At 40.1% G+C, this 16,670-nt stretch overlaps 1 protein-coding gene across 4 annotated transcripts in view; it reads left to right on the forward strand.

Moving 5' to 3' along the window:
* The window catches only part of LOC126262378 (intraflagellar transport protein 122 homolog), a 241,108-nt gene that overhangs the window by 199,039 nt on the left and 25,399 nt on the right, over window positions 1-16,670 (forward strand). Inside the window, exon 24 of one of the 4 annotated variants that reach the window (XM_049959003.1) lies at window positions 6,720-7,066. The exons of 2 other annotated variants lie outside the window; for them this stretch is intronic. Coding sequence is in view for 1 of the 2 variants with exons in the window: in XM_049958986.1 (XP_049814943.1) it covers window positions 6,720-6,776 (57 nt within the window). In the remaining variant the exon portion in view is untranslated. Of the gene's footprint in view, window positions 1-6,719; window positions 7,067-16,670 lie in introns of those variants that run through there. One more of the 4 variants, XM_049958986.1, reaches the window with a different exon arrangement.

Here is a 16,670-nt window from a genome sequence, read left to right on the forward strand (position 1 = left end):
AAGCTCTTGAGTTTCTTCCAAAGCTGATAATACTTGACTACATCATTATGATCCTGAGAGCAAACAGCATAGCTCATTGTGTAAATCTTCTTCATTACCAAATCCTAAAAAAGCATATAAGTAGTTGCTCGTGCTGGTAGAGTTAAGGACATTTCATTTTTTGATATTCATGGAAAGCTCTATTGGCATGCTGTACCTGTACACACAGACATACATCAATAACTGGTGATACTACAGGTATGTCTTCAAAACTTTGCAAGTCCATTTCAGAAGACCACATATTAGTGAAACAGACTGGATAGTGCAACAAGATAATGCACAACTGCACGTTGTCAATGTTGTTCCTGAATATTTTGCGAAAATCAATATGAAGTGTATCCCTCATCCTCCCTATAGTCCTTGTAGCCCCATGTGAGGTTTTTTTTATTTTCCCTAACCTTCTTGGGAGGCATTTTGCAACATAAGAAGCAGTAATGAAGGCTGAGGAGACTGTTCTGAAGGACCTTCCAAAAAATGGTTTACAGCATGTCTTTGCAGACTGGCAGAAAAGCTGGGCATGTGCATCACATCCGAGAGAGGCTATTTTCAGAAGTACCATCAAAATTATGAGGATAAGTAAAAGTGTGTCCTCAAACAACATTATGATTATTCTTTATTGAACAACCCCCATAAATTAGAAAAGAAGCTGTTACTTTGAAAATCATTTCTGCATCATCAGTTATACTAAACAGCTGCTTGTCATCTCTCTATTGGTAGCTTAATATTTACTTGAATGCATTGGTACTTTCCAAAGAAAATCGTTATCTACATCTGTAAATACTGAGTCCTGTTTACTCATTATATACTACATGTGACGCATCTTTACAACAAATGCTGTTACTTGCAATGTAGCTAACAGAATTTTTCAAATCTTGAGTGTAGATATTCAGGTAATTTGTATAACCAATTTTCTTTTGAAGTTCTTGGGATTCCCAGTTTTTAGCTTTATGTTAGATGGGTCCTCCCTGAATACCTTTGCACCAGGTAACTCCTCTGTGAACCCTAAACAAGGAGGCAAAATGTAGTATCTGACAGTGATTCAGATTTCCCACACAGCCTGTCTATCAACATGGAGGAGAGATCTTACCACGACCACAGCTCACTCCCACAGAGGGCACTGCTGCAGCAGGCCTGTCATGTGGGCCTATCCCCCACAGTAGTCCAGCAGTTTATACCATTGTGTGAATCCTATGATACTTGCCATTGACAGTAAAGTGATTGTCCTGAGTCCATGTTTCTAGAGTCGATACATCTACTGTTTTTGCACATTTATGATGAATTTTGGTACATTCTGGACTTTTCTTCTGGCTAACTTGCCATTGACAGTAAAGTGATTGACTTGTGTCCATGTTTCTTGAGTCAGTACCTCTACTGTTTTTGTACATTTATGATGGCTTTTGTTAAATTCTGGACTTTTCTTCTGGCTAACCATTCTCTTTGTGGATACTGTCATCATCAGGCAAAGGAACTGCCTGTTTGTTCAAATGGTCTCCATGTCACCACTAGTGCGAGTGATCATAAACTGTGTACTACCTACACCAAATACGACAGAAAAGTAGTGATGTAGATTTTCTCACTGTGCAACAATGTAGTGTGAAGCATGGATCCTGAATTTAAAACTTGTGGCAGAAGTAACACCAACAGCACAAAAGACAGTGGGAATTTCAAAAACAACAGTATTGCTGTTCATAACTACTGAAAAACCAACAACATTGTGTTGCTGCAATATCATTGCCTTTCCCTCAGTCGTTTGCTGGCCTTGGTGAGGCATATAAGAATTGGGAGGTCTATTTGCATAGTTTTGCTCTTCACTGCAAGGCAAGTCACATAACATAATTTAATAGATGAAAAAACTACAAAAGAATGAAGTGATTAGCATCAGTTTATAGTTTTTAAGTTGTTATACAGCAGCAAATTAAAAATACAACAGAATGAAATGACGTCATTTCGTTTTTTAACACTGAAAAGTTTTAAAAACATGTTGTGAGATTATTGCAGTACAACTACTGCAATATCATAGTTAAATGCACAGATAAATGTTGGTGTTGTTCTTCTTCTTTATCTTTTTCTTTTTCCTCTCTCCTTAAGCTCCCATGTGGGATAGTAGCACTTATCAACTAAAAGGTTGTACAACCATTGTGTCAGTGCTGAGCTCCAAGTTAAATATATTTTCACATCATAACTGCAATCACAAGTCCAAATCCAAATATTGTGTCATTATTGAAGTACAACACATGTTTATTGTGGACACCAACATACGGGTAAAACAGTACTGCTCCCCCCTCCCCAGATGGAGAGTGCAGCTGTTTATACAAACATAGATATTCCAGAATAGGCAAACATGTGAAATTTCAAGAACCTTCCACAAATGATAAATACTAAAACAAATATTTTTGGTGATTGGATTTGAATTGGTGATCTGCTGCATGCGAGACAGCGATGCTAAACACTACTCCATCTACATGCAGCATAGCTCACAGCATTGCTCCCTCTTCTGCTGAAACAGTGACCTGTTGTTTCAGAAATTCTCATTGTCACCAACTACAGCATCCTGGCTCTAGATCTTGTCAGTGGTCCTTCGTACAGCAGCACTAGAGTATCCTTTCAGTCATATTGTCACATCTCTTCACTATGATGAGCATTGAAACTAGCCCCTCTTGTCAAAACTTTGTGTTCATGAAGTGGGCCTTCAGTATCCTGGAATGAGAAGACTCCACATTGATCAATAGCTCTGGACTATACTGATTTTCATACGGAAGAATGGACAACATCCCTGCTCTTTTGTCTTCTTGATGAAGGTCGTAATCCTCAGTGTTGTATATGACAGCTGGCAAGAGACAAAGGATAAATACAACCCAAAGTGGCACTTTAGTAACATTTCTCATTCTCTGACTTTCAAGAAAGGTGTAAAAATCTGTACCAAGTGTTCCAGGCTGTATTTCACTGGCTAGTGCTTGGCATTACAACACTTGCTGTCATTTTCCTGGGCATCCAGGGACCGTATGCAAGCCAGCTGTATTGCTTCTTTAGTCCCGTTAATGAGGTGTTTCATTGTCATCCTGAATATTATGTGGTTGTAAGAGAAACAGTGTATCCATTATTTCAGCCTCACAATTGTGGAACAGAAAGAACAGTGTGAATCCTGTAGTGTCTTGCTTCTCTGTGTTAAATGTGACTGGCAGACATTATTGTATACCAGTCCCAGTCTTTCCATTCGACGTCTGTGTATATCGAGAGCATATCTGGCAACATCTTAATAAAGTGTTCTGTGAGGCCATTGTTCTTTGGGTGGTAAGCAGTTGTCACCCTGTGGATCTTGTCGCAACATGAAATAACCTCTGGTACTAGTCTCAGCTGGGAAACTTTTTCACAATCCAAGATGCTCCATGCTTCAGAATGATGATTTTACAAGAAACCTTGCAATTTCTGGAGCTTTGGTAGCTGGCACGCCTTTGATGACTGTGGAGTGACTACTATCCATCAGTCATTTGTTGATTTCTGGAACCTTCCAAAGAGGGCAACTCCGATCTGGTGGAATGGTGCTGTTGCAGATGGAATTAATATCATATGCCCCAAGGTAATTCTGGCATTTTGGTACATTGTGGACTTTTCTTCTGGCTAACTTGCCATTGACAGTAAAGTGATTGACCTGTGTCCATGTTTCTTGAGTCAGTACCTCTACTGTTTTTGTACATTTATGATGACTTTTGCTACATTCTGGACTTTTCTTCTGACTAACCATTCTCTTTGTGGATACTGCCATCATCAGGCAAAGGAACTGCCTGTTTGTTCAAATGGTCTCCATGTCACCGCTAGTGCGAGTGATCATAAACTGTGTACTACCTACACCAAATACGACAGAAAAGTAGTGATGTAGATTTTCTCACTGTGCAACAATGTAGTGTGAAGCATGGATCCTGAATTTAAAACTTGTGGCAACAGTAACACCAACAGCACAAAAGACAGTGGGAATTTCAAAAACAACAGTATTGCTGTTCATAACTACTGAAAAACCAACAACATTGTGTTGCTGCAATATCATTGCCTTTCCCTCAGTCGTTTGCTGGCCTTGATGAGGCAAATAAGAATTGGGAGATCTGTTTACATAGTTTTGCTCTTCACTGCAAGGCAAGTCACATAACTGACACTGAATGTCAGTGTACACTCTTACTGTTTTTTAGTAATAAATTGTACAAAGTGGTGCAAAAACTGTGCTCACTTGTGGACCACAAATGTTTGAGCTTTTTTGATGTTTGTGTTTTGATGACTGGCTATTATGGTCATCAAACCCACCAAGTTGCAACTAGACTTGCATTTACTCAATATGTCAAGCAATGTAAGCAGATGTATGGAGCATGGACTTCTGATATGTTAGGCTTAGCAAGCAAATTTGATTTTTGCTGTAAACAGTGCAGCATGTCACATGTGGAATCATTAATCCTTAATGTTACTACTAGAGATGGGGGATCCGCTCTTGAACTAATTCATAGAGTTGAATCTTTCAAAGGAGTGAACAATCAGTGATTCAGAAAAAAAGAATGGTAGCTCCAAACGTTTCCCACGGCAGAGAGAGAGAGAGAGAGAGAGAGACGGAGCATATCAGCAGCGCCTCTGCTGGTCAGAGCACAGTGCACGCCACACAACACAGCCAGCGCCGGCCTCTGCCCTGCTTCTACCTTGGCTGCCTGCATTGTGCAGTGCCCCATTGGATTTTGTGTTTCACATATGCCGTGCCGTCTCTGTGCGTCGTCTGCCGTGTGCAGTGTCTGGCGCAGCTTAACTTCGCATCGCACTCTGTTGGCGATCGTTTCAGTCGCACGTCCTGCCCTCTGGGCAGTTGATGCGAGCAACAGGACAGAGAGCCACCTAGCGGATAACATAGGAACTACTTGCAAAAACCTGCTCGCAAGGGAACCGACGATTTGGCTCGGAGCGGGTGAGTTCACCGCTCCCCCCAGCCTCGGAACTCGCCTGCTCAACGCTCACCCCACCGTCTCGACTCTAGCCAGAGCGTTGAGCAAAGCGACTCAGGTGTCACTCTGGTCTCTGCGGTCTCAGCTCATGCAGTAATACAGCTCGCGGCTCGACCTGCTCGACTCAGCGCCTCTGCATCGGAGTTCCTCTCTACTGGATATTGTTCTTCGTAGTAATACCGCTATGTATATTACATTATTATGTTATGTATACATCAATCGTTTTTATTTTATTTTTATTTGTTTAAACTGATTAGATTAGGTTCCTGATGACTCCTCTTACCATAGGATTTTTATTATGGATACTAGAATTTACGCCTTAATTACGAGCGAACCGATAAACGTATCGCAAAATGTGATACACCAATATTTTCCTTGTTTTATTCTGCGTAAGGCTATATGCAGCACTTTCGTTTTACAGTCAAATTTATATTTTGTTTTTTCTTATTCTGGTACGGATTTTGCGATTTTAGGCGTCTTCGGAAGGAAACGTTCACTTTAAAAATATATGGCTTGCGATGTATTTGTATGAGGTTAATGAAATTTTAATACATTATAGCCAAATATATTGTTAATGTAAATCTCAAGTTACAACATTTTCCGATCACCCAAAAAACCACGGTAGTGCAAAATAAATCAATAATCAAAAACTTTGTCATATCGTGGAAATTTCAATAAACAATACAAAATTCTTACTCATTATCTGTGTTACTTCAAAATAGGATCAAATAAGATCAAAATACAGGTATAGTACTGGAATAAACCAAGTTTAAAGGGCAATGTGCCTTCCATTTATTTTCTATTGTAAGTGAGTGGTGAGTCATGAAAAAGAGCTAATTCATTTCAGGGAGCGAACAGTTCTGATCCAATCTCTGAAAATAACAGTTTTGCCCATCTCTAGTTACTACATTCTATCTCATGATGGAGAAGTTAATGTGAAACCCTGAAAAATGTACTAAAATTGCCAAAGCTCACAAAGAAACACCATCAGCATAAGTTATGTTTCACCACACTACTAGTGTCAACTTCCTTAGTAATAATAGTCACCATTGTGTTCTACAATTAACTCATGACAGTCATCCAATTTATCAAGCATCCAATCACCTGGTAGCAAGGCAAAGAGAGATTCAGTTATGAAATCAGTACTTAGTGGTCCATTGATAGACTTGCATAATCAGAGCCACATCATTTGCCATTGGCATGTCCCAAAGCAAACAGAAGCTCATACAAAAGTTTCTTCCTGGTTGTTGTGAAATAGCCCCAGAAAAGTCAGTGCAATAAAATAGTGTTCAGATTAAGACCCAAAGAACTGACGTCATCCCTGATCATTCCATTTTGTCACATGTTTTGCATGCTGCAAACTGCTGCATCGGGGAAATGTCTATCTTGGCCAGTGGATGACAACAAAACAGCTGCAAATGGGATGCAGAAGCTCATACTGCAGCTGGAAATTAGTGCAATAGGAGATTTGTAGTTGAGCACTGGCACAGCTGTGTGCCTGATTAATGTGGACACACACACAAGCACATTGGCTCCTCCGCTGCAGGATGCTCAACATACAGTGACAGTCGAACCCCTTTGTGGTGTCACATCAGTTTCTGCTCTTAGTATAGAAGTGTAGTGTGTCAATTAACTGTACCGGTAGTAAACTCTTGGATAACAGCTAACGTTTTTGGCTTAAACACACTTGCACTTTTTGATTTCCAGGTTCAAGACCAAGTGCAATATGTGCGCAATATAAGCAACTGTTTGAACCTACATTAGGTTGTGTAATGAGGTTCCGAGACCATTTATCCTTAAAGCAGTCGGCAGTGTCCAAGTTCTGTAGAGCACATCCAGTGCATTTCACCATGCACAGCCAAGTTGAAGCAGAACTAGAAAGACTACAAAGTATGGGAGGCTGTTTTAACTTGGGTGCCCACACACGGGCAGCACTGGGCAAACATGTGACGTTTTGACAGCCAAGCAGCCAAACTGTAACATAACTGACGTTACTGCTCTTGCCATATACTCGTTGGCAATGATGGTTTGCGCCTGCGTGGAACACATGCAGTCGGACTATGTGGTGAGTAACCTATAATAGCTATGGCTGCCCATGAACAAGCTGATGGGCACTACCCAATGACCGTTAGAGCCCAGTTAGCACATGGCCTGTCCATGTAATCTGCACATGCCTGCAGTTTGCGAGAGAGAGCATGAATATGAGTAAACTTAGTTGCCGAAGATGACGAATGTTGCCTGTGAGCAAGTGAGTGCTCTGTCACACAGATATCATGCTCTTGCACTTACTTTCACACCCTAGGATTTTGAAGTATGCACTTTCCTTACCAGCAGACTTGATCAAAATTTATTTGAATGATTACAGATAAAAATTATTATGTGTTATTTGTGAATAAAAAACAAATAGATATTCCAAGCATTCTTCATTTACATGAATAAAAACATTTATCTATAATCTGTGAATAAAAAGCATTACAAATAATAGAAAATTTGAAATGACATTTGTTGCCGTATTTTAATTATTTAAAAAATGTTCATTTTGTTGCTTTTAAATTAGTTTTCAGAACAATTTCTTTTTCAGACATCTGGTAGAAATTTTATTGGATTTTCTGAGATTTGCTGTTGTGACATACTAAACAAAATACATTCTCTGTCTTCAGATAGGTTATCGATGTGTTGGAATCGTCTTTATTTCAGGATAATGATATAAGTGTTTCAAGTTACAATCGTCTTTAGCAAAAACTGAAAAGTTTTTAATTCCCCTTTAGTTTTGGTAAATAACTTCATTGTGATTCCATGATTCCACATTATCTTCAACTTCCAAATCACTTCAAAATAAATTTTATTTTTTCATTTTCTTTGATATTTCTTTGCCTATTACATGTCTACAGTTTGTTGTAAGCCTCTCTTGGTAAGCTGTTGCTGCAATAATTGCTGATGTTTAGAAAGGTGCAAAAGTCTTCTGATGACCTCTTGACAGCTTCTCAGTTAAAAAAGCTGTCAGTCTGCTGCAATATTATGAACTTTATTTCGTATTATTTTCCAAAACTTCTCATTCTCAAAACTCTACACAACCTCATTGATCCATGCTGGATTGAAAAACTATTCCATCTTCTAATGGAAAGCTTACTCAGAGTTAACCCTAAAACTTTCAGATGACTTTGAATGTCCAGCAACATTCTGCCAACATTTTGGGAGACTATATTTAAAGTGTGTTGATGATAGTCATTAGCAACCACTGGGTTCTTACTTTGTTCAGTCAATTTTTAGCATCACAATCATGAATGAAATGCATAATCACATCAATGAGACATCTATATCCAGTAGTGTTAGCAATCTTGGTACAGTGGAGGAAGTGTCACATATTAAGAGCTTCTGTTGATGCATTCTCAACTTCTGCTGCTTATGTAGAGTGCATCCACATGTTAGCAGGTGGAGGGGGTTCTGTTGGCAAGTGCAGAGTCTGTTAAAATGGGTCACACCAGTAGTGTAAATGCTAAGGTTATCTGCCAATGGAGTATTTTTATGTTGCTTCTGTTCAACTGTAAAGCAAGGAAAGCTCTGCTCAACCTGAAGTTTGGTTTGAACACTGAATTACTCTAATAGACACAATGGCATGCCCTTCACCTCTGAACCGACTTGTACAGCCAGGTAGAGGGGGACCAACAGTTAAATATGAAGGGCTTATTTCAATAGTGGTACAAGTCCATTACCTCCATTTTTCTGCCTGTAATGCTTCTGCAATTAATGATCCAAACAAACAGAAAGAAAGATTCATCTCTAGCAAGAAGCCATATGCTTGAATATTTCTGGTATCTCAACTGCAGATTTTTCAGCGCTCATTTAACTTTAGGACTCTGTGTCACACAATGAACAAAAATGGACTTGTACCACTATTGAAATAAGCCCTTCATATGTACTCTGAAATGTAGTGCAACTTGGTGTGGCACTTTTCTCATCATTTATGCAGATGATTGAAGCAATAAGTTACAATGGGGGATCAAACACCAAACTTTCAGCTTTGTTGTCAGGAACTTAACCACCGAGGCACATTTCTGTATAAATGATTAATAATTTATTTATTAAATGGGAACTGCACTGAGCACAGAAAACAAACAGTAGTTATAGAGTTCTGTATAAATAGTTAACAAAGAAAATATGGTGACATTGTAAATTTTCTTATTTAAGATATGAATAATTTATGTGTGAAATTTTTTTAAATGATGTACTTATTTGAATAATTGTCTAGATAGAAATTTATTCAAATAATGCCTGTCTCTGCATACCACTAAATCTTCTGCTTCCTTCCTCTTTCTCGTGACTGCAGTTACTATTGTCAACTGTATTGAGTCTTGTTAGTTCATTTTCTCGATGTACTCATGATTGAAGTTTTTTTTTTATTTTTTTATTATGAACATAGTTGACAATGTAATAACTTACCATGCTTCACAACATAAATTTTTTCCATTTGCTCTATCCAAAATATGTCTCAGTATCAGTGTGGTTTTAGCTGCAGACTGAATGCAAGCACTATTTCATCAGATATTCATGTACACAGATTTACAGTTCCACAGGTAAATCAGTGATGTTCAGTAACATTCAGTATTTTAGTATCTCATTAATTTTCATTATACATAATCATACTCAATTGCTGTGGTCATAATTGATGAATCACAGATACCCAGAATACACTTTCTCTGTAGGGAACTTAGAAAATTGTTAGGTACGAAGAAGTTCTAATTGTAAATGCCTTCCAATGCTAGCTGGGGCTATTAGTGGCACTACATTGTGACAAAGCTGTATAGAGTACAAGTTCCATTAGCCATGTGGCAGGGCCACTCAGTGAGTGTGTGCCACTCAGTGATACCAAGAGCAGAAACTGCCGGATGTGTGCCCCTGGAATGTGTGCAAAACTAGTGAGGGGCAGTGAGTGCTTCTCACATGGTTTTGCCACACAGATGGTGTGCACTAGTGCCCATAGGGCAGCACTGGCACAGCCTAGCCTAGCCAGTGGACAATGACCATGGAGTTGTTAAGAAACCAAATGGATCACTTACAATTTGTGATGATTTTAAGTCTTCCATTAATGCTCAAGCTAATGCGGATCTGTATCCCATCCCTAGGCTAGAGGGATTGTTGGAAAAATTAGCTGGGGACATTGTTTTTCCAAGACAGATCTCTCTGATGCCTATTTTCATTTGCCTGTAGATGAACAGACAAAATATTTTGAAGTTACATACTTTTCTATGGTTCTAAGTTTCACTTCATCACTGATCACAAGCCCCTCATTTTGATATTTGATCCAAATTCAAAACTTCCCAATAAGACTGTGCAGCGGTTGCAACAATGGGCATTGTTCTTTGGTAACTATAGCCATAACATTCATCATGGGCCCACCAAGCAGCACTCAAATGCGGGCGCAGGTGTCTGCTTGTACTGTGGCCTAGGTGCTGTGTTTAACAGGTGTGAAGTTTTAACTTAGGATGCCAAGCAATGACACAGCCTTGAATTCCTAATTACGGCATGCAAAGTACCAATAGAATCAGTTCATGATCAGCTACTCTGCAGGGTGATGTCTACTGTACAGCAGGGTGGGCTGGAGCACCTGCCAAGGGTGCAGGCCCAGAATGGCACACATATTTTGTGCTGCAACAGTGGGTTAATGCAACAGATGGTACCTTATTGTTAGCCACAGACAAATCTGACTGTCATGTGGTTATTCTGCTCATCCTCTGCCCTCACTTACTGAAGCCACTTCACACTGCATATTGGTGAAACTGCAGAATGAAATCTGTAGCACAGCATCAAGTGCACTGGCCTAATGTTGATGCCACCCTAGAACTTAAGATGTGGAATTGCAGGGCCTGCACCCACAATGCATCAGCCCTGCCACATTGCTTCAACCTTTGTCTATGCCCTAACCACCTCTGGGACAGAGTACGTATTGATTTCCCCGCACCCTTCTGGGGAGCAATGTAGTTGCTAGTTGTCAACATCGTTCTCTAACTTTTCATATGTGGCTCAAGCAGCTATCAGCATCACAACAATTATTATCCATGCCCTCTCCGTATATTTCAACAAAAATTTGCAATAACAGCTCTCATTTCACATTATCTGCATTTCAGGATGTTTGTAAACAAAGCAGTTTTGAGCACTTTACCACCATCCCTTTCCATCAGCATTCATTTCAGAAGCTTAGTGTATGGTCTGAACCTTCAAAATGCAGATGTACAAGGTAATAATGATATCCAACTTTGATCAAGCACTCACCAGGTTGCTTGCAACCTACCAGCTACTGTCATAACTGGACATACTCCAGCTTAAATTTTACATGGGTGCAGACCTCACACCCTCTTTGACCTGCTGCGCCCAACTCAGTGGGCCCGCCACTCATGCACACACCCTTATTGCCACATGGGCTCCGAAGTATGAGTTCACACTTTTGGCTGTAATCCTGGGTTGTCCCAAGGTGTTGTAATCAGCAATAGGAGGTGACAAATGTTTGAGGAGGTAGCCAACCAGGAGCACATAGTCAGGCATCAAGATCTGACCACAACCAGATGTCCCTGACCCTCAGCGGCCAACTGGGCACCACTTACACAAATCACATCTGAGACAAGCCTTCCCAACAGCCTGTCTGCTACCACCACAACATTAAGCCTCATTTCAGTTGCCAGCTAGAAGTCGACAATGATTATTGATGGGAGCCCTCGTGAACACCAGAAACACTCTCACTAAACAATTGGTGGAGGTTGAGCATTCTCAGACTGGGGTGACTGTGGAGGCCGATCAATATTAAATAGGGAGTTTAGTATCTGACAATAATTTGGGTTCCCCACCCAGCCAGAGTACTGATATGGAGGAAAGGTTAGAGATACTGGGGCTTCGTACCACAGCTACAGCTTGTTCCCATGAAGAGTGCCGCCACTGCTGTTTGATCGTGTGAGCTTGTCCACAAATGGAATGATGTCTGTAAATACTGCAACCCCAGCTTTTTCTATTCTATGAAGCCTTCATTGCATGTCATTGGTAGCAGAGTAATTGAATTTGGCCATGTTTATGTTTTTTGATTTGGATTGCTACCTGGACTTTTTGATCACAATTGTGACAGTTTTCACTATGCTCTGGACTTCGCTTCTGGCTAGCCATTGACTGTGTGAACTCTGCCATTGTTGACGACAGGAGCTGCCTATTTGTTCCACTGGTCTCTGCATCACTTCCAGTGCAAGTGATCATAAACTGTGTTCTTACCTGCACCAAGTAGGATAGAAAATAAACTCTACATAAAAATTATTTTCGTATCTTGTGTTGTAATTGTATACCTCACAGTTCAGCTGAAACAAATTTATAATGTCGGCAACTGAATTCACTATGATGTAATTGTATCGAGAAGGGAGTGTAATTTCAAGACCCTTAAAAAGATTTCTACAGGACATATGGTTAGCTACTTTACCAAATACTCTTACTGCTTGCTCCTGCTGAATATACGCTTTATTTATTTTAAGTGCCCTTTCCCAGAAGGAAATAGGTGTGTCAGATATGTTTGAATTCAGCCTCTCCTTTCTTATATGTTGAAAATGGGAGTGTAGTCTCTTTTCAAACTTTCATCAACTTTGGATGTATTTCTGTTGGTGATAAACTGCCCAAACTAAAATAAACCATGCAATGACTCTGTATTTCAGTTATCCAATTGAATGGAGCACATACAACATTACTGCTTTAAACTGATCAAGAAGCTGCCCAATACTATTCACAAAGCAGAGAAATATTAATCTGCACAAGTCTTGTCTTTAATGCTATCATTATAATTTTTCTTCAGACAAATGCCATCTGGAAAGCATCATTTATTCTATAAATTTTAACTATTACCAGCTAAATAATAGACATAGTGTATGACTTTCTGAAGACAAAATCTAGAAGCTGTTCCTGATGGTGAGTACAGCAACTAATACTTGTTCAGTGAGATATAGACATATTTGACTTTGCACACTATCTTGTATGAGGAACAACTGCAGACATCTTGAATAATAACCACTTTGACTGATCAAGGTGGCACATTGGTTAGCACACTGGACTTGTATTCGGAAGGACAATGTCCAGCCATTCTGATTTAGGTTTTCTGTGATTTCCCTAAATCACTTCGGGCAAATGCTGGGATTGTGCCTTCGACAGGGCATGGCCAATTTCCTTCCCCATATGTCCCTAATCCGAAGGGAGTCATGACCTCGCTGTTTGGTCCCCTCCCCCAAATTAATCAACCAACTGCTTGGCTGTTCTTGTAAATGATTTATTTAATGACCAGTTTCATAGCCTAGAAGCCACATCATCCAGTTAAATATGGTAAATCATAAAATTAAGATTGCAACATGGACAGGACCCAGCATTCCTTGTATATGAATAAATGACACAATTAGCCAATCGTCAGGTAAGCAGAAAGTGTGGGTCCACATTTGCTCAAGCATGCCATGAAGCCAAATCAACAATAGTAGCTGAACATGACTGGTTAACCATTGGATATGAGCCCTTATATCTAATGGTTAACCAGTTATGTTTGGTCTTTTCTGCTTACCTGATGATCCACTAACTGTGTCATTTATTCATAGACAAGGAATGTTCAGTCCTGTCCGTGTTGCAACTGTAATGTCACGTTTCCCCAAATCCAACCTGATGATATGGCTTCTAGGCCAGGCCATGAAACCAGTCGTTAAATAAATTATTTACAAGAGCAGCCAAGCGGTTATTGTTCAAGATATCTGACTTTGCTGTTAACTTCATCACAATGAATTTCTTCCAACATTGTATGTTACATCAGTAAACTTAGATAACAAGTGGCTGTTCATTGCACTACGGATACTGCAGTAAAGATGATAGAGTTCTAGTTTATATTAAAATTGCTTATTTTTTAAAAAAAATGAATATACACTCCTGACCAATATGATGTGTTGTGTTGTTGTGGTCTCCAGTCCAGAGACTGGTTTGATGCAGCTCTCTGTGCTACTCTATCTTGTGCAAGCCTTTTCTTTGAGTAAATACTATAACCTACATCGTTCTGAATCTGCTTAGTGTATTCATCTCTTGGTCCCCCTCAGTTATTTTTACCTTCCACACTTCCCTCCAATACTGTTGGTGATCCCTTGATGCCTCCGAACATGTCCTACCAACCGATCCCTTCTTTTAGCTGGTTGTGCCACAAATTCCTCTTCTCCCCAATTCTTTTCAGCACCTCCTCATTAGTTATGTGATCTACCCATCTAATTGTCAGTATTCTACTGTAGCACCACATTTCGAAAGCTTCTATTCTCTTCTTGTCCAAACTATTTATCGTCCATGTTTCACTTCCATACATGGCTACACTCCATACAAATACTTTCAGAAACGACTTCCTGGCAATTAAATCTATACTCGATGTTAACAAATTTCTCTTCTTCAGAAACGCTTTCCTTGTCATTGCCAGTCTACATTTTACATGCTACTTCGACCATCATCAGTTATTTTGCTCCCCAAATAGCAAAACTCCTTTACTACTTTAAGTGTCTAATTTCCTAATCTAATTCCCTCAGCATCACCTGATTTAATTCGACTACATTCAATCATCCTCGTTTTGCTTTTGTTGGTGTTCATCTTATATCTTCCTTTCAAGACACTGTCCATTCCGTTCAGCTGCTCTTCCAGGTCCTTTGCTGTCTCCGACAGAATTACAGTGTCATCGGCAAACCTCAAAGTTTTTATTTCTTCTCCATGGATTTTAATTCCTACTCTGAATTTTTCTTTTGTTTACTTTACTGCTTGTTCAATATACAGATTGAATAACATTGGGGATAGGCTACAACCCTGTCTTACTCCCTTCTCGACTACTGCTTCCCTTTCATGTCCCTTGACTCTTTATAACTGCCATCTAGTTTCTGTACAAATTGTAAATAGTGTTTGGCTCCCTGTATTTTACCCCTGCCATCTTCAGAATTTGAAAGAGAGTATCCCAGTCAACATTGTCAAAAGCTTTCTCTAAATCTACAAATGCTAGAAACATAGGTTCGCCTTTCCTTAGTCTACTTTCTAAGATAAGTTGTAAGATCAGTATTGCCTCACATGTTCCAAAATTTCTACGGAATCCAAACGGATCTTCCCCGAAGTCGGCTTCTACCAGTTTTTCCATTCATCTGTAAGGAATTAGTGTTAGTATTTTGCATCCATAACGTCTTAAACCAACGTTTTGCTAATTTTCACACATGTTGACACCTGCTTCCTTTGGGATTGGAATTATTATATTGTTCTTGACGTCTAAGGGTATTTCACCTGTCTCATACATTTTGTTCACCAGATGGTAGAGTTTTGTCTTGGCTGGCTCTCCCAAGGCTATCAGTAGTTCTAATGGAATGTTGTCTACTCCCAGGTCCTTTTTTTGACTTAGGTCTTTCAGTGCTGTGCCAAATTCTTCACGCAGTATCATATCTCCCATTTCATCTTCACCTACGTCCTCTTCCATTTCCAAAATATTACCCTCAAGTACATCGCCTTTGTATAGACCCTTTATATACTCCTTCAACCTTTCTGCTTTTGCTTTTTTGCTTAGGATTGGTTTTCCATCTGAGCTCTTGATATTCATACAGGTAGTTCTCTTTTCTCCATAGGTCTCTTTAATTTTTCTGTAGGCAGTATCTATCTTACCCCTAGTGATATCTGCATCTACATCCTTACATTTGTCCTCTAGCTATCCTTGCTTAGCTGTTTTGCACTTCCTGTCAATCTCATTTTTGAGACGCTTGTATTCCTTTTCGCCTGCTTTGTTATTGCATTTTTATATTTTCTCCTTTCATCAATTAAATTCAACATCTCTTCTGTTACCTAAGGATTTCTACTAGCTCTCGTCTTTTTACCTATGTGATCCTCTGCTTGTTGCTTGTTGGTGGGTTTGATCAGTACCTCCATTATGACAGCTGCCACCCATTCCACATCAAACGGTCCCATCCCTACAGCCTAGGTCTTCGTGGCAAACGAATCTGCTCCAGTCCGGAATCCCTGAACCATTACACCAACAACCTGACAACAGCTTTCGCATCTCGCAACTACCCTCCCGACCTGGTACAGAAGCAAATAACCAGAGCCACTTCCTCATCCCCTCGAACCCAGAATCCCCCACAAAAGTGCCCCACTTGTGACAGGATACTTTCCGGGACTGGACCAGACTCTGAATGTGGCTCTCCAGCAGGGATACGACTTCCTCAAATCCTGCCCTGAAATGAGATCCATCCTTCATGAAATCCTCCCCACTCCACCAAGAGTGTCTTTCCGCCGTCCACCTAACCTTCGTAACCTGTTAGTTCATCCCTATGAAATCCCCAAACCACCTTCCCTACCCTCTGGCTCCTATCCTTGTAACCGCCCCCGGTGTAAAACCTGTCCCATGCACCCTCCCACCACCACCTACTCCAGTCCTGTAACCCGGAAGGTGTACACGATCAAAGGCAGAGCCACATGTGAAAGCACCCATGTGATTTACCAACTGACCTGCCTACACTGTGATGCATTCTATGTGGGAATGACCAGCAACAAACTGTCCATTCGCATGAATGGACACAGGCAGACAGTGTTTGTTGGTAATGAGGATCACCCTGTGGCTAAACATGCCTTGGTGCACGGCCAGCACATCTTGGCACAGTG

This window comes from Schistocerca nitens, chromosome 1, assembly GCF_023898315.1.
Source record: "Schistocerca nitens isolate TAMUIC-IGC-003100 chromosome 1, iqSchNite1.1, whole genome shotgun sequence".
NCBI classification, from domain to species: domain Eukaryota; kingdom Metazoa; phylum Arthropoda; class Insecta; order Orthoptera; family Acrididae; genus Schistocerca; species Schistocerca nitens.